General features: G+C 50.0%; 1 protein-coding gene across 1 annotated transcript in view; it reads right to left on the bottom strand.

Moving 5' to 3' along the window:
• Positions 1-18824, bottom strand: part of LOC146860824 (sperm-specific sodium:proton exchanger-like) — a 4630975-nt gene that overhangs the window by 1760759 nt on the left and 2851392 nt on the right. The window contains exon 13 of the mRNA XM_085646174.1: positions 13340-13534. Within this exon, the coding sequence (XP_085502300.1) occupies positions 13340-13534 (195 nt within the window). The remainder of the gene's footprint in view (positions 1-13339; positions 13535-18824) is intronic.

The raw sequence follows: 18824 nt of genomic DNA, 5'->3' as shown, positions 1-18824 counted from the left end.
CTGAGTCTGCGCTGCTGCGGCGGTGTGTGCTGAGACTCTTTCACAGTGATGCGTCTTCATTAGCTGCTGTTATGTGCAAATTGGCCCTTCATACCCATGTCATCCTGCGATGCGGCCACCATTTGCAGGCAACACAGTACCGTGTCCGGACACACTGTTTGTATAGCTCTGCCCTAGGCCATATGGGCTGAGGGCATTGGTGTCTGCTTCTGAGTTGCACAATGTTTTTTTGGTGGCCCACCCTCCCGGCATCACGGACATCCTGTCTTGTGTTGGTGTTTTGTGTGGCCTGTGACTTGGCATGGCCTTGTTTGGTGCATGGGGCATGTAGCCGCTAGTGGCATGTGCGTGTTTTTGGAGTGTGGTTGTGTCCGGTGATGGCTTTGGGGTAGTTGCGTGCATAATTGGGAGTTGGGTTGTTGATGCGGTTCCCCCCATGTGAGGTGGGTTGTTTGTGTACTCACCAGGCTCGGCGACTCCTTCTACTCGGTGTACTACCACCGGCGGCAGCGTGCGCATCACCTTCTCCTCCCAGGGATGGTAGTGTACCGGTCTGCGGGGCGGGCCACCTCCAGTGATGTTCCCCTGGTTGTATTCATCAGACATTTTGCGGCGGACCATCCTCCGCAGATCGTACCACCTGGCTTGGCATTCATGCCTGGTCCTTCTGATGGCCACAACAGCATTCACCCTGTCGACGATCCTCTGCCACATGACTGATTTTTCGGCTATGCTGGTCTGTCTGACCAATGTTCCAAAGAGCTGTGGCTCGATTCTGATGATTTCGTTGACAAGGATCTCCAGCTCCGCTGTTGTGAACTTTGGATTCTTGTCTGTGGGCATGGTGTGGGGTGTGGGTGTGGATGGTTGTGGGTGTGTGTGTGTGGTTGTGAAGGTGTGTGTGTGAATGTGATGAGGGGGTGTTTGTGAAGGTGGTTGTGTGAAGGTGTGCAAGTATAAGGTGTAGTGAAGGTTCAAGTATGGTGCTGTGGGTTGTCTGTGGGGTCTGGCAGCAGTGGGTCTGTTGCAAAGGCTCATGGTTTGTGAGTGTGGGCCCTTTTTATTGGTCCATTTGTGGGTGTGGCTGTGTTTGAACTTTGGGTGGGTGTGTTATAAGGAGTGGTTGTGTTTTGGGCCTCTGTTTACCGCTTTGGCTGTTGCAGGTCAGTGTATTGGATGTATTTGGGCTTGTTGGACGTGTTTAGTGGTGTTGTGCGATTCAAATTGACTCTCCTTGTGATGTTTTGCAGTGTCCTGGTTCTGTACGTGTGTTTTTCGCGTCTGTACTGTGCGTACATCGGCCATGTTGTTGTACAGTGCTCACATTTGCTATGGCTTGGTACGACTCGTACATGCGCAATGCTGGGTGAGGGTGCTGGTGTAGGGGCCATGGGTAGGGTGCGTACAGGCACGGGCAGGGTGTAGGGGCCTGGGGGTACATGCCGTACATACGGGAACCGAGGGTACGGCGCGTACATACGGGGGGGCTGGGGGTACGGTGTGTACATACGGGGTGCTGGGGATACGGTGTGTGCCCCCACCCCTGTATGGATGGTGCATACCCCCACCTCCGTATGGACGGTGCGTACCCCCAGCCCCCGTATGTAAGCACCAGCACATACCTCCAGCCCCCCGTATGTACGCGCAGTACCCCCAGCCCCCGTATGTATGCGCTGTACCCCCAGCCCCCCCTATAACAGTACGTACCCCCACCCCATAGGTATGGAGCGTAACCCCGCCCCCGTAGGTACGGTGCTGACCCCCACCCCCTGTAGGTCTGGAACGCACCCCCAGCCCCCCCGTATGTACGCGCCGTACCCCCAGCCCCCCCTATGGACGGTACGCACCCCCACCCCGTAGGTATGGAGCGTACCCCCGCCCCCGTAGGTACGGTGCGGACCCCCACCCCCCGTAGGTCTGGAGCGTACCCCCAGCTCCCCGTATGTACGCGCCGTACCCCCAGCCCCCGTATGGACGATGTGTACCCCCACCCCGTAGGTATGGAGCGTACCCCCACCCCCGTAGGTACGGTGCGGACCCCCAGTGCTACATTCTGGGGGTCCGCACAGTACATACGGGGGTGGGAGTACGCTTTGTACCTACGCGGTGGGGTGGGGGTACGCTTCGTACCTACAAGGGGTGGGGGTACGCTCCGTACCTACGCGGTGGGGGTATGCTCCGTGCCTACGGGGGTGGAGTGGGGGTACGGCGCGTACATGGGGGGGCTGGGGGTACGGCGCGTACTTGGGGGGTGTTCGGCGCGTATGCGGGCACATGTTTGGACGTCTCCATGGTTGCTATGGGAGTTCGCTCCGTACGGTGTTTTCTCCATACGGTTGTGCATTCGGACGGACGGGACGGATCGTACTTGCGTGCTCGGACTTCAGTTTCCCGATTCGTACGTAAAACTGTCCGGGGACGTGTTTGACACTTTTTCCGACTCGAGGACGTGTCGGGGACTTTTCCCAATGCGATTCGTATGGATTTTTTCACATACGAATCGTACTTGCCAGTTTGTACGGGACTTGTACGATTCGTACGTAAAAAAATCCGGATACGATTCGTACGGGGAATTTTTTTAACGGATCGGAATCGACCCCTTCATTGTTACTAGATTGACAGTACAGCAAATTCACTAGCGTTTTAAATTAAGTCATCAATCATAGCGCTGCACATAGTAATTACTTAGCACTTTAAATAGAGTCAATAAATATAGCGCTGCACATAGCAATTACTTAGCACTTTAAATAGAGTCAATAAATATAGCGCCGCACATAGCAATGACACAGTGCTTTAAATAGAGTCAATAAATATAGCGCCGCACATAGCAATGACATGGTGCTTCAAATAGAGTCAATAAATATAGCGCCGCACATAGCAATGACATGGTGCTTCAAATAGAGTCAATAAATATAGCGCCGCACATAGCAACTACCGACCCCTGCCTGATCTGGCACTTGCTGGCCTTAATCGTCAGACCCGCCTGCTGCAGGGCCTGAAGGACAGCCTGAAGGTGACGCAAATGGTCCTCCCAGCTGCTGCTGAAGACGGCGATGTCATCCAGGTAAGCAACCGAGAAAGCCTCCATCCCGGAGAGGACCTGGTTCACCAGCCGCTGAAAAGTGGCAGGGGCGTTCTTGAGCCCAAAGGGCATCACGCAGAACTTGTAGTGACCCTCAGGTGTGGAGAAGGCTGACCTTTCCTTTGCTCCATCTGTCAGGGAGATCTGCCAGTACCCGGATGTAAGGTCAAAGGTACTCAGATATTGGGCAGCTCCCAACCGGTCAATGAGCTCATCCGCCCTCGGGATAGGATGAGCATCGGTCTTCTTCACAGAGTTCAGTCCCCTGTAATCCACACAGAACCTGAGGTCTGGAGTGGTGCCTGGCGGGGCAGCTTTGGGAACCAGTACCACCGGACTGGACCAGGGACTGCTTGAAGGTTCAATCACTCCCAGCTCCAGCATCTTGGTGACTTCACCATGGATGCTAGCCTTCACCTTATCCGATAAGCGGTAGGACTTGGACTTCACAGGTGGGCTGTCCCCTGTGTCCACATCATGGGTACACAGATGAGTCCTTCCCGGGATAAGTGAGAACAGCGAAGCGTACAGCTCCAAAACCTGGCGGCAGTCTCTCCGTTGTTTGGGAGTTAGAGATGGTGAGAGGATCACTCCCTCTACCGACCCATCCTTCTCCTGGGACGCGAAAAGATCAGGGAGAGGTTCACTTTCCTCTTCTTCTGACCCATCAGTCACCATCATCAAAGTGACCTCTGATCTCTCTAGGTGGGGCTTGAGGCAGTTGACATGGAGCACCCGATGGGGCTGCCTGGGGGTCTTAAGATCCACCACATAGGTGACCTTGCCTTTCTTCTCAATCACCTCAAAGGGGCCTGACCAGCGATTCTGGAGGGCGCTAAGCTCCCCAGGCTCCATGACCCACACCTTCTGGCCAGGCTCCAGCTCCACCGGGTGAGCATTTTGGTCATACCATTCCTTCATGACCATCTGGCTGGCTTCTAGGTTTTCGGAAGCTTGCTTTCACAACCTAGCCAATTGGCTACAAAAGGCCAGCATGTAGCTCACCACATCTGGGGGAAGTTTTCTGGGAGTCTTTTCCCATCCATCCTTCACCAGGCTGAGGGGTCCACGAACAGGGTGTCCATACAACAGCTCGAAGGGGCTAAAGCCAACTCCTTTCTGTGGTACCTCCCTGTGGGATAACAGCAAACAAGGCAGGAGGACGTCCCATTTCCTCCGCAGGCTCTCGGGCAGACTCCTGATCATGCCCTTCAAGGTTTTATTAAACCTCTCCACCAGACCATTGGTCTGGGGGTGATAAGGGGTGGAGAACCGGTAAGTGACTCCACACTCCTTCCACATAGCCCGCATGTATGCCGACATGAAGTTGGTACCTCTGACCGACACAACTTCCTTGGGGAACCCCATCCGGGTGAAAATCCCCTTCAGGGCCCGTGCCACCGCAGGTGCAGTAATGGTCTTCAGAGGGATAGCCTCTGGGTACCGGGTGGCATGATCCACCAGAACCAAGATAAACCTGTGACCGGCAGACGTTGGTGGATCCAATGGCCCGACAATGTCGATGCCCACCCTTTCAAAGGGGGTGCCAACGACAGGCAGTGGTTCCAGGGGAGCCTTCAGCTTCACCCCTGTTTTCCCACTAGCTTGGCAGGTAACACACGTCCTACAGAAAGTGTCGGACGTAATCCTCATCTGAAGCCAGTAGAAGTGAGGGACAAGCCGAGCAAAGGTCTTGTCCTGTCCCAGGTGTCCTGCCAAGGGTATCTCATGAGCCAATTCCAAAAGGAAGGCTCGGTAACGTTGGGGAACCACCAAGGCCCAGGATGATCCATGCACCGGAGCCTTGGGTTCGCTATAAAGGAGACCATCTTCCCAATATATGTGGAAGTTCCCCGAATCGTTACCCGCTGCCTGGGCTTCGGCCTGCCGCCGTAAGCCCTCAAGGGTGGGGCACTCCTTCTGGGCCCGACAAAACTCCTCCCTGGTAGGTCCTCCCTCCACCTGCCATTCTGCAGTGGTAGGTAGGCCCTCCAGGGAAGTCACATCCCCCTCTGTGGACTCCGGGACCACCTCAGTTGCCCCATCCACCTTACGAGGTGCAGATGCCGGGGCAGGCTTCCCCTGTCCCCGTTTACCCTTTTTGGCAGCTGGTTGGGCCGTTGTCCCAGGCTCCAACCTTTGTGAACTCCCTCTCCGGGCAGTCACGGACCGCGTGTTGGCACAAGTCCACTCGGGCGACCCCAACATCTCCACATGAGCCTTGAACTCAACCCCCTTCCAGGCCGTATGTTCAAGGTCATTTCCCAACAAACAGTCGACCGGCATGGCAGGGCTTACCGCAATTCGTAGAGGACCCGTAACTCCTCCCCACTCAAAGGGAATCTGAGCCACCAGATAGTGACCCTCTCGGTTGTCAGCCATCACAACCGGGTGGACTACGTTGGGAACCACCTGCTCTGGGGACACCAGCTGACTCCTACCATAGTCATGCTGGCTCCTGTGTCCCTCAGAGCCTCCACCCTCTGGCCATTGATGGTGACCCATTGCCTGTACTTAGCAGTATTCGAGGGCACATGGGTCTTAGGAACCATCTCGCAATCTCCCAGGGACACTAATGTTAGCCCTGCCCACTCACCTCCCTTATCTAGGGGCAACTCCTCCCCGAGCACTACACTCACCACCCCAGGGGTCTTTCCTCCAGTGGGAGGGTGTGGTCTCTTGGGACACTTGGTATCCCCCTTGTAGTGCCCAATCTCGCCACACTCATAACAACGGACAACCCTAGGCTGCTGACCACGGTCAGGATAAGGGGGTTTGTGGGGGCCAACCTCAGGAGGGAATCCTGATCATTTTCCCTGCGAACTCTTTTGGGGGCCTTTAGGGAACTCCTTCTTTTTGTCTTCCCCCCCTTTCTTCTGGGGAGCGCCCTGACCAGTCCCTTGGAAATTCCCCCCAGTTCCTTTTGAAGACACCCGGGTACTAGCCCAGATGTCCGCCTCCTCTGCAAGCTTCCTAGGATTAGTCAGCTTGCTGTCCACCAGGTGTTGACGCAGCTCCGGAAAACTTTTCTCGAGGAGGTGCTCCCTCAAGAACAAGTTATACAACCCCTCGTAGTCTTTTACCTCGCTGCCCTGCACCCAGCCCTCCAAAGCCTTTTTGGCGTAGTCCAGGAAGTCCACCCAATTCTGGTTGGCTAGCTTTTGGCTACCCCGGAATCTCTGCCTGTACTTCTCAGGGGTCAGCCCAAATTTCCTAATCAAGGCGACCCTCATGGTGGGGTAATTGGTCTGCTCCCGTTGTTCTAGGGCTAAAAGGGCATCCCTCCCCACCGGAGGCATGTATCTGTACAGACCACCCCCCAACTGAGCTTCCGGAATGCCATGGGCTCGTAAGGAGACCTCATAGGCAGCCAACCACTTGGCGATGTCGTCCCCAACACCATAGCTGGCAACTACGTCCTTTGGTAAGTGGGGTCTAGGCTCCCTGGTGACCTCTTTCTGTACGCTGCCACCAACAGGACTACTGGGGGTTCCGAACTGAAGGGCCTTGAGATCCAATTCCTTCAAATGGAGCTCATGAAGGAACCTCCGCTCTTCCCTTTCCTTCTCCAAGCGGGCTAATTCCATTCTGAATTGCCTCTCCTCCCTCCTGTCGGCTAAATCAGCCGAAGACAGGCTTCCCCCTGAAGCGCTACTACCGGCCCTTGAGGGGGGCCTCGGTCCTACATCCATATTGCTGCTCTCAGGGGGGCAAAGTGATTCTGTCCCTTCCGTGGTGTCCGGTTCTGGTTCCGGTCCCTCCTCCTCCCGTTCCCCGCTATGGTGGGCCATCACCCAGGCTCTCAAGCTAGTCTGGAGCTCCACTTTCTTTGCTCCCTGCTTTAAAAATACCCCCCTCTCCTGGCAGAATTACTTTAGCTGGATTACAGTATATTCTTCTAGCCTATCCAGCTCAAACTCCATCCCGCCAGATGGGGCCCTAAACAATGAGGAACAGGATTCAGAGGGTAAGATGAACCTTCTCTCTTTTTTTTTTTTTTTTTTTTTTAATAAAAACCCACCACAGGACAGGGATACTTTTGGAAAACTCAAAAAAGATCCAATCAGGGAGACAACCTGGAGAAAACTCCAATAAAAACAAAAATCAGGTGTAGGGTGCGTGGCGCACACTGAACTGCTGATGAGTGGACGCAAGCACAAGCTCAGAATCCCACCGCTGAACACCAACTTGTTGGACCTAGGGACCTATGGTAGCTTGGCTCAGGTGGAAAGGCCTTGTTCCAGAGTAGCATGTCGTGCTTGCATCACACTCACTTCAGCACATCAGCGTACCACCACTAAAAATGACGCCACACCAGAGATTTTGAAAAATTAGAAAAGCTTTATCTTTCTTTTGTCTTGTTTCTCTTTTCTTTAAAATCAAATCAATCAGTGTTTGCCTATAACACATTTGGGTCAAAACATTTCATTGTTACTAGATTGACAGTACAGCAAATTCACTAGCGTTTTAAATTAAGTCATCAATCATAGCGCTGCACATAGTAATTACTTAGCACTTTAAATAGAGTCAATAAATATAGCGCTGCACATAGCAATTACTTAGCACTTTAAATAGAGTCAATAAATATAGCGCCGCACATAGCAATGGCACAGTGCTTTAAATAGAGTCAATAAATATAGCGCCGCACATAGCAATGACATGGTGCTTCAAATAGAGTCAATAAATATAGCGCCGCACATAGCAATGACATGGTGCTTCAAATAAAGTCAATAAATATAGCGCCGCACATAGCAATGACATGGTGCTTCAAATAGAGTCAATAAATATAGTGCTTTATACCATGGCATTTCAACATAAGCCCTAACCTTACAGATCTTTGCAGTGCTAACCATTAACAATCACTGAGGCACTAGGCATCACAGTTCCCGGAGGCGTTCAACATCACCTCCACCGCACATGGAGTTAGAATAGGGAGACAGTGCATGACATCAGGGCCTTGAATCAAAGCACTACCTCCGAGCATTGGATGAGGCCTTATATCAGAGCCGGAGGTCCCCCCAGCATTTCATTTGGGCCTTAACCCTGGTATGCAAGCAGAGCGCTGAGTTGGCACATTAAGCTCTGACAGTCTGGTCGTAGAGTTGGCACGAGGCCTCTTACCCGGCGGGGGTGTACAGACTCCTCTATCCCTCAAAATATGCCTCCAGAGTTACGGCCGCTCTCGGCCGGTGTTGGGCCCTATTCGGGTGATGTGGGGCCAACGATCTGATGGTGAATCACCCCGGGGGAGGGGCATGCTCCGGGCCTTACGTAGGCCTCCCGCCCTCTTCCCCCGGGGGGGGGGGGTTACCTTATTCTTCGGCCTCAGCTAGGCCCTTGCGCCGGTCTCTTTTTGGCGGGAGGGCTCCCAGCTCCTAGAGCCCCTCCCGCTCACTGGATGAGTTTCCCGGATTCGTGCGGGGCAGGGAAGGCTTTGGGGGCGCGGCCCAGAGAACAAATCCTGAAGCGGCGGGGGCGGCCTAGAGGAGGCCGCCCCCATCAGGTGACCCTGACTTCGGCTTCAAGGCCTAGCGTGGCCTGCTTTACCCTTCAGCAGCCCTCTTTTCGTGACGGTCGGCGCTGCGTGGACGTCCTTGGTCGCGGTGGGGCCCCGGTCTTCCCCGCGGGCCCCTGGAAGGATAGGGGATGATCTACTCGACCCCGGGCCATAGCGGTGAGCACTCTTTGGGTCCCCCTTAACAGGGGGGGTAGAAATTAAGGGTTGGCCTGCAGCGTGAGGGGTGGCGATTGCTTTGGCACACAGCGCCCCCTTTTTCTCCCAGTAACTCCCCAGCTCAAGGCAGATAGGTAGAGAGGTGGCAGGCCACACGCCAGTGGAAGAACAGCTAAGGGAGGACCCAAGCAAAGTCAGAGAAATGGTGGACAAGGTTGGGGATGGCCACTCTCTCCCTCAATTCTCCTCAGAGGTCCTGGCTAGGCGGGGATCACAACCAGTTAACGTGATCCCAGGGTCAGAGGTAAAAGGCAAGGCTAGGTCACGAGGTAGGGGGTAGTGTCAACCGAGGGGGGTGAAAAAGCAGGCCCTAAGAACAGTCAGTTCCCCCCCTTCTGCACTCCTACCTCCCCACTCAGGTGCCTCACTCCTGACTACCTCACTTCACACCTTCCACACAAAATGGCCGACGCACCTCACCTCTATTTATAGCCTGGGCCCTGACTGGCCAGAGTGGCCCAGAAGGTTCTAGAATCCCTCATGACAGCCTATGGCCCAGGTTCTGAGGTGGCAGTTTAGGCCACCATTTTGTGGTGAAGCTCTCTCCCTCCCTCCATTTTAGAGAAGCACCTTGCGCCTCACCCTCAATTAGTGAAAATGGGGCACCCAGAGCCTCTACGTCAACACCCAAAAAAACTAGTGGACAGAAAAATTAGAGGGTAAAGGAAAAAAAATGGGGAGGAAACAGCCAAAGGGCTGACAGGTCTAACAATGTCTTACTGACACTCATGATTTATCACCTAAAACTAAGCACTGTTAGCAGCATGATGCTTCTCTTGGCCAGAGTGTAGTGTTCCTCTCCCCCCTTTCCCCCACGGTGATCCATTAAGCCCCACAGTTTGAAGACCTCTGCTTTAGTGTGCCCAGCTCTAATGGCTGTTAGCCAAACCTCCCCACATCAAGTTCACACTTAAACTCAGAAACGCTGTTGGCACTCTGCCAGCGCAATTACATTCAGAACCGGCTGCATTATCTGCCAGATAGTCATTTTGAGCGATGCTCCGAGCCTAAAATAATATTAGCAAGTATGAAAGCTTTTAGAAGTCCCGCAGCAACAGCAACCATGCCAAGCTTGTAACCAGAAAGTACAAGAAAGAGAACGATAGAAACCAGGGGTTCTCTTGCTAACTCACAATGATCTGCATTTCTATGCAATTCTAGACCTTCTCAGGTTCACAGCTCCAACTGCCTTCTGTCCCTACTTGTTACTGAAGCGCCTAATTTGAGCCAGTGGCTTCCGGTGCTCGGCACCGGCACTAAGGGGCCGATTAGGATGGCGGGCGGACTTTAGTCCTACTGCCACCCTAGCGGTGCTGGGACCAGCCACCTGTGGTGTGGCGGTCCCGCACCTGCAATTCGGATGTCACTGCCACTGTGGCGGTGGCATCCTCCATTCCCAGCATTGTGGCGAGTGGTGCTCACAGCACCACCCGCCACAATGCTGGGAAAGCACTGTGTGCATTGTCATGCACAAGGTGACAGGCACCACGTGGTGCCTGCCACCTTGTCCATGACAATGTAGGGGGGTACCATAGGTACCCCCCATGTGCACCCCTACCCCCATTACCCTGGGGGCCCGCAACGGGCCCCCGAAGTCACTATCCACATGCCTTTTGCCGCCACGGAAAGGCAGCTTCCCGCTGCCTTCCTAATATGGATGGCGGTGTCTAGCATACACCGCCCCCATATCAGGCCCCTTTTCGTCTGGGTCATCTGTGTGACTGGCGGAAAACCGGTGGATGGTCTTTCCGTCCGCAGGGGTCCCCCCCGACATACTAATATGGCAGGGGGAAATGGGTGGCAGGCAGGGAAGGATGTAGGGCGGATCGCCACCGGCATGTGGGCGGTGGCGATCCACCCTACATCCTAATGGACCCCTTAATTGGCAACACCGGCGCTTGTGAAAGTCTGCCACAAGTTGGCGGTTTATGGCTAATTTAGAGATGACCACAACAACAGGTAATTCTTAATACAATTTGTATTAAAAATGACTTTAACGTGCAGCCCAGTCATTCTTATAGCTTTGGAGGTCTGAAATAGTCCGAATTGTCACAAATGTAGGAGTGTGATCGTTAGTCTTTGTGTTGTTACTATCCTTGGCAACATGGCAGGGGCAATGTGTGGTGCAAGCTGCAGTATCCTCTTCATGAGAGCTCCAGCACTTTTTCTTTTACAAATTAGGCACTGCTGGAAGTCGTACATCCCCACACCACACACGCCCCCAGACCCCTTCACTTCTCCACCCTCTCTCAATACCCTAGCATAGGTAACAAGCATTTGCAATGCAATAGGTCTCGCATTTGAAAGAGTTTGAGCTATTGGCATTGTAAATGATAATGCCTTTAATTTAGGTTTTAAAAACCAACACATAACTAAAAAGCATTGTCATTTACAATGTCAAAAGCTCAAACTCTTGCAATTGTAAGACCTATTGGCGGACAGAGGTGCAAAAGGCAAACAGTTATCCTATGTTTAAGATACTACACGTGATCCGTGTGGCACTTACAATGTAAACATGATCCCGAAAACGCATTTTAGGTTTTAACTTTGTTTTGTGTGGGCGCACCCTGTGCTCCTCGGCAGCGCTCTGTGCAGGCCTGGAGGAAGGCCAAGGTTAGGAACCAGCTCCAATTCAGCGGCAGCCCGTGAGGTCTGAGAATAATTCGCGGCAGCGCTGCGACCAGAGGGAATTGAGTCCTACGCATACAGAAAGGGCGCCTCGGCTTTAATTATTTGTGCAATGAGGTGTCCCCCTAATGGGTTGCCAGCGCTGTGGTGGCTGCTGCTGGCTGCCTGGGCACCATTGATGCCTCACACTCGTGTCCTTCACTAATACGCAAACACGTGCGTGTCTGGTGTCCACCGGCCGCTATTACAAAACTAGCTGTGAGCTGAGTGGGCATCATCATTGCAGCCCAAATCAGGGACTATGTAGCCCAGCGATCCTTGACCCCAGGAGGAGGAGCTTGACACCAGCCATCTTCCACAATCGCCACTTTAAAGCGCCTTGTTCACCACCACAGCAAGGAACGCTATCAGCTGAGGGGGCATCATCATTGCAGCCCAAACCAGGGACTACTTATCCTTACCATCCTTGACTCCAGAAGGAGAGTTTGTTTTTAGATTCTTGCGTTGAACCACAAAATCAGTGACTGGTTGCCTAACGTCCTCCATTTTATTTTTCAGTCATTATATTCTATACTCTTGTGAATTCGACATTTCTGTTATCCATCTGTTAGTAGCTCTGTATGGCAGAACGCAAGGCTACGGGGGGGGGGTGCAGGGGCTTTTAAAACTAGGAATTCAAAGAAAACTCGTAAATCCCCCAGGGATTTATTGACAGAATCAACAGCCTACTGGTGGAATGCGAACAGATATTAGTTCTGGACTCTATTGTTACCCTCCCCGGTGTTACAAGCCCCTCAATTTGCCATGCGTCAGGAAATTACCGTAAAATATCTAGAATGTTGTCAAATGCTATGGAGAAGCCCCGTGTATTACCCATAGAAGCACAGATTGTACTACATTCCACCTCTCCAGATGTCCCTCCTGCCACTGAAACCTCCGACTTATATCCTGAGGGCTTTCCCTGCAGTATTCATTTTGATTTACTGCCTGAGCTACAAGAGGACCAACAAACCGTAGGGGCCTGCGCTCAAGTTAGTAATCCAGAATAGAAAGAAGGCGAATCGATAGGGTCAGGGGCTCCATTGCTAATGAGGCCTTTTATGAATCACTTGTTCAATCTTTGAAAGAGGAGGTTAGTGTTTTAAAATCTCTGGTTGTTTCTGGTTGTTTCCTTGACCTCTACAGTCAATCAGTTATTGGGTGCATGCAGGAATTCAGTTGATACAAACCTCCATGCCTATGGATCTTCACCCCAAAAGTAAGTTCTCTCCATTAAAGCAACAAGCGGCACTGAAAGCGATCACGAAAACGATCGCTATTTTAAAACAAACACGCCCGCTAGTGGTGCGGGCGCGCGCCACAGCGAGGCATATGTTTTCAATTATTGCGCTCGTGTCTGGGCACGATAATTGAATCCACATGGGCTTTGATGCGCGTAACAGACACCAATAGGCCATGGGCGGAGCAATGCGCCCACCTTTGGCCTATTGCGTGCTCTGTTTAAAAAAAACACGCACTCAAAGCCCAATAGCGGAACCCAAAAGGAAAAGCACACGCACAAGCGTGTGCGATTCCAGGGTCCGTTTTCAAACCCCGGACAAAAGGACTCTCGCCTGCGCAAGCAGTGCTGTGCTCTGCAACGCAGGGCGCGAGCCCTAAAAACGACATAAAACTGACACAAAAATATACAAGTGCTATGTTAACTGCGTAGTTGATATGAGGTTATTGATATCGTGTAACTATTACTCTCTAATATATAACAATAATTCTAGGACATCCTCTAGGTTCAGGTACGCAGTTCCTACATTAGAGTAAAGAACAATTAATGTGAAAGAAGCTTGTTTTTACATATGAAAAATACAACATACGTAAATAATGAAATAAGGAAGCTTTACCTTTACAAGACGAAGAGCTCTTATGAGGCGAAGCAATCGTAAAGCTTTTAAAATGGATTTAATCATCGGGCTTCTAGATACACCCATCATTACCAAGAGCCACTCTATCAGCATCTCTGATGCACCCATTATCAGAACGGCAAAATCAAACTTGTTCCAGTGATTGCGAAAATAGAACTTCCGGAGTGCAAGTATCTGCAAGCAAATAGACATTTTATTTTGCAATAGAATATTTACAATTTTGACAAATGCTTAGGCTCGATGTCAGTTGTAAAATATTTTGGCTTCAGTTCCTATGTTTAAGTCTGGCCTAGAGACTGCTTTAGCTGTGTCAGTCACTAGGCTACTGTAATCCAAAAGCTAATGGAAGTGCCTATTTATACGGGCGCCAACCAAACAGTACATAAACTGTGGTATTTACCCAGTAACGGGCAAAATAGTAGATAATCTCTAATATTTATCCAGTGGCTGGAAAAAAATCTGAAACTTCACTGATTATCCAGCTGCAGTTAAACGGTAGAGATCATGTACTATTTGACCGCTGGTCGGATAAATAGCGTGAATGAGGTATTTATTTATCCTTACATAAAGTAACAAGCATTTGCAATGCAATAGGTCTCGCATTTGTGCGAGTTAAAACTATTGGCGTTGTAAATTACGTCAGATCTGCACAGTCTAAGGAGGTGGGGCCTCTTGTCAAAATACGCAATATAATTTCTTTATTTTGAGTCATCACTATGTCGGTACAACAATACTTTTGCATGTGTTAAAAGTGTTAATGATATAAAGTGCCACCTTAAAACAAACACTGGCATCATTTAGCTCAGACAGATATTTTACTGCGGCAAGGTATGAACCACTACTGTTCGCCAGCAAAATAATAATTTCTAAAACCAGAATAAAAGCCACAGAACAACATAAAGTGCACAGTGCTTTGATTACTATGGCCATCACATGGGCAAGGAGTTGAGTCCGAGGTACAAGTTCTCATGTTGGGGAAGGCAACGAGATGATGGACAATTCCCATTCTAAATCTGACTAATACAAAACGATGTATAAGGTTGGGAATATAAATTAGATAATCTTGACAGCCCACTTGAGATGTTAATGTTAGATAACATTTTGCAGTTGGTTTCCTGCTCTCACAGTCAAGGCAAGCTTCCCTCCTATAAATCATAAAGATATCTTTAACAGCTTACTAAGTGATGTTACTTGTTGAGGATTAGCCCGAAGTGACGTTTTAAATAATTTACTGTACAATGAACATATATAACTTAACCATGGGATCTTTATAGCATTATCCAGTGTAAAACAATCTAAAATAATTGATTTTGTAAAACTTGTTTCTTCCTTGGACCATATAGAATGCAGGAGCACTAAAGGGCAGGATGCAATTATATCTGGGAGATACTGAAGTGCTACTTCTCTATGTATAATCTCAGTAGAAGCCGAAATGGGCAGGCTAAGAAGGCGTTTGAGGAAGCAGTTTTCATCCATCTGCAGATCTTTCCCCACACACCAGCCCCATATGTTGCAATTGATAAAACCCTTGCCATATATATTGCTATCATCTCCTTGACCGCCTACCGCCCAACTAAGCTGAAAATCTAAAAATGCCTTGGGTCCTTCGATTCATTTTACTCCTTACATTGGTAATGTCATGACTCCATGAGCCATTACCTGAAAATGTAATGCCCAGGTAACAAAAAGTATCAACATAGGTCACCGGTGATTTATCCATTAAAAAAGTTCTCCTTTGTTTAACCCTTGTCCCACAGGCCATTGTATAAGTGTTTCTTCTATTAATAATCAATTTCCTGGCAGCAATAAAATCCTCAAAGGCGTCCATTAAACATTGCTGCCCCCACTGAAGTCTTGGCTAGCAGGACAGCATCGTCTGCGTACAAATGAATGGGTCTGGGGTGCCGTGCCACTTGAGGGGCGTTGGCATGCACTGCTTGTACAGTCTACCCCATTAATAAACAAGGAAAATAACAAAGGGGCCAGTACACTGCCTTGCCAAATGCCTCGTTTAGCTGCAAAATTATTAGTGCATTCCCCTCGGGGGCCGAAACGTACGTTACTCACCAAATCCTCATATAATCTTGACACAAAACAAATAATTGGCCTTGCTGCCCCCATAGCAAGTAAGGTAGTCCAGAGGGTACCATGGTCTACTAAGTCAAAGGCGCTTCTCTGGTCTGCATAACAGAGATATAATCTACTTCCTTTGGCACGGGTATACTTACCTATAATAAGATCAAGATTCACACATTGACAGGTTGGGTCACGAAGAGCACACCGCTTTGAAAAGGGGCTTGGTTTGAGGAGCTGCGTAAGCTAAGAGGGTTTGGGACCTGGAATCTCCTGGGGATCTCCACAATAGAAGACAGCATTGAAAAAGGGGAGCTTAAAACATGGGCAAAGCTCAAGCAGGAGTACGACATGAATGACTCCCAATTTCTCAAATACGCACAACTGCATCATGCATGGCAGATGGAGAATATCCAAAGCAAGCAACTCCTGGAATATGGAACTTTAGAGGGCAGGCTCCTGCAAGAAGAATTAACGCATAAGGCAGTCTCCTTCACCTATAAAACTATCAACAATAACATCCCTGATTGGCTGGTAGGGCTCCGAACAAGGTGGGAGAAGGAGGCGGGGTCAATGGAGGACATAGACTGGGAAGCGGCATTAATGGACTCCAGAGAAGTTGCCATAAAGGCGAGGCTCATTCAATTTAAGATACTACACCAAATGTATTACGACAGGGACAGGCTGCATAAAATGGGAAGGGCAGAATCACCACTCTGTCTGACTTGCACCGTGGCTAAACACAACATTTTTCACACAGTCTGGGCATATCCTGAGCTTCAGACATACTGGGTGCAGGTAATCGAGTTACTAGGAATTGTTCTGGGGGTAACGTTGCCGATGGAGCCACGGTTTGTGATATTGGAGATACCGAGTGAGGTAGATGTCATCAGAACACAGTTAATTTTCACCTCCCTGGGGCTGGTAGTCACCAAGAGAGATATAGCCAGGAGATGGGCGGTGGCCGACAAGCCTACCATTCAGGAGTGGACGAGGGGAATGGACATATAGATGACGGCCGAGAAAAACACGTACCGTAGCAGGGGGTGTCCCTAAAAAATTCACAAGATCTGGGACCCGTGGAGAAGACACTTTGAGCTGGACATGGGAGATGACACACAACAGTCCATAACGCACACAACACAGGGGACTCCTGTAAGGGGGCCAAGAGTTTACCACCCTAGAGAACATCCTTGGTGACTATCCACTACTGTTTCCTGATCCCAAAATAAATTGCATAACCCCCACGTGATGGCACTGGTGGTGAATATAAATCTAAACAAATTAAAAGGGGGGGGGTGGCTTTGTTGATGACGACCATGTTTCTAACTGTATGTGAGACAGGAGAGCATCTATAATGGTAGTAATACAAGTAAAGTATCTGGTTAGAGGTGATAACATCTTCTAGGAAGCTTATGATTATAGTTATAGCCCTTGTTGCAGATTTCATGTAGAAGTTTGGTCTGGTCTACTCCATTCCACTTAATACGGTTCCCATTAGGTCTAATTGGGACAATGTTAGTGGCACAACTAGTAGGAGTAACAGTGGGCTAATCACAGAAGAATACTAACAACATTATACAGTTATGATCACTCAAACCCAGGCAAACAACCCATGGTACAGAGCAACACTTATAATTATTGGCATATATTAAGACATGGTCAGTAGCAGAGATGGAATTCCTCCCTGTGAATGTTGGAATGTAATCCCACAACTATACAGGGCATTTTCTAGTAGATGAAAATCAAATTTGGTAATCACAGAATTTAATTGATTACCATAGTCATTATGCGGAAGTGCCAATACCCAACCTCATCCTCTTCAGTCACCCCACATACACGTGTGGCAGAGTATGGGCATGTATAAATGTTGATATCTCCAATCCATAACAGTATACAACTGTTAGTGATTGAATGGATTAAAGACCAAGCCCTCTGCATGGGCTGTTACTACCTTACCTTACACATTTACCTTGTGCTTATTTGACATAAAAACCATAATCCCCCCTTTAGCTCTCCCTGCTATAGATGTCTCAGCCTCCAACCAATGTGTCGTGAAACCCTCAAAGCAAACAGGTTTAATACACCAGGTTTCTTCTATACATAAAATAACCAGGTCGCTTATAAACTCCGTCTACCCTAGGGTACCCTGTTTTTTAGATAGCCTTCCCACGTTCCAAGTTGCAATTCTATAACCACCTACCAACCCTTGTCCACTACTACTAAATTGCAAAGTGATAGGTCAAACAGCTGTTGTGCGTTGGCGGTCCACTATATCATCACAGGGAGACGGAGGGGCAACACATGAAATGGCAGTAGTATCATAAAAAGTTTCAGAAACCATGTGTGCGTCATCATCCGCCCTTAATTAAAAAGAGTCACACTCGTTATATCTTTCCCTGTCTCGTGTTAATCGATATCCTGAGTGTCACTCAGTACCTGGTATCTATTGGAGAATCTAATTTTTGAAACAAGGGGTGTACAGATACAGGTCAATTAGCTGATGGACCTAATCTACTCATCTGTGGTATAGAGGGCTGGAAATGCCTGTAGAAGAAACCCAGTGGCTGCAGCAACATATTGTTTTCAAGTTGGGACTGATGTACCTTTCCCGTAAGGACACCCTTAGCCCACCTAGGTTCCCTAAAATTAATTATAGTGCCGTCTCCAGCAAAGTTTTTTCTCAGGGGGCCAATCCAGCACACTCTCCTTACAAATAGGATTTGATTGGCATCCGTTACTGGGAAGTGGCAGTTCCTATCCAAACAGTGAATCACTCTATTCCTTAGCGAGTCATATGGTTCTATTTGGCCTGGCCGTAAGGGGGGGGGCATTAGTTATGACCACTACATAGGGGGCATATTCTGGAGGTAAGACAATCAATCAATCAATCAGAACATTTGTAAAGCGCACTACTCACCCGTGAGGGTCTCAAGGCACTGGGGAGGGGAGGAGTGCTGCTACTGCTCGAATAGCCAGGTCTTGAGTAGCCTCCTGACGGTTAGTAGGTCCTGGGTCTGCCGTAGGAGGATGGGGAGGGTGTTCCAAGCCCTGGCGGCGAGGTGGGACAACGATCTGCCACCGGTGGTCGCTCTTCAGATGCGGGGGACGGTGGCGAGGGCAAGGTCGGCGGAGCGGAGCTGGCAGTTCAGGGTGTAGAAGGTGAGTCGTCTGTTGAGGTATGCCGGTCAGGTGTTGTGGAGTGCTTTGTGTGCATGGGTGAGGAGCTTGAAGGTGATCCTCTTGTTGACGGGAAGCCAGTGCAGGCCTCTCAGGTGGGGTGTGATGTGACTCTGGCGAGGGATGTCGAGGATCAGGCGTGCAGAGGCATTCTGTATGCGTTGTAGTCGTTTCAGGAGTTTGGATGAGGCTCCTGCGTAGAGGGCGTTTC

The sequence above is a fragment of the Triturus cristatus genome, chromosome 3_1, assembly GCF_964204655.1.
Source record: "Triturus cristatus chromosome 3_1, aTriCri1.1, whole genome shotgun sequence".
In the NCBI taxonomy this organism is placed as follows: domain Eukaryota; kingdom Metazoa; phylum Chordata; class Amphibia; order Caudata; family Salamandridae; genus Triturus; species Triturus cristatus.
This window is presented reverse-complemented; position numbering and strand designations above follow the sequence as displayed.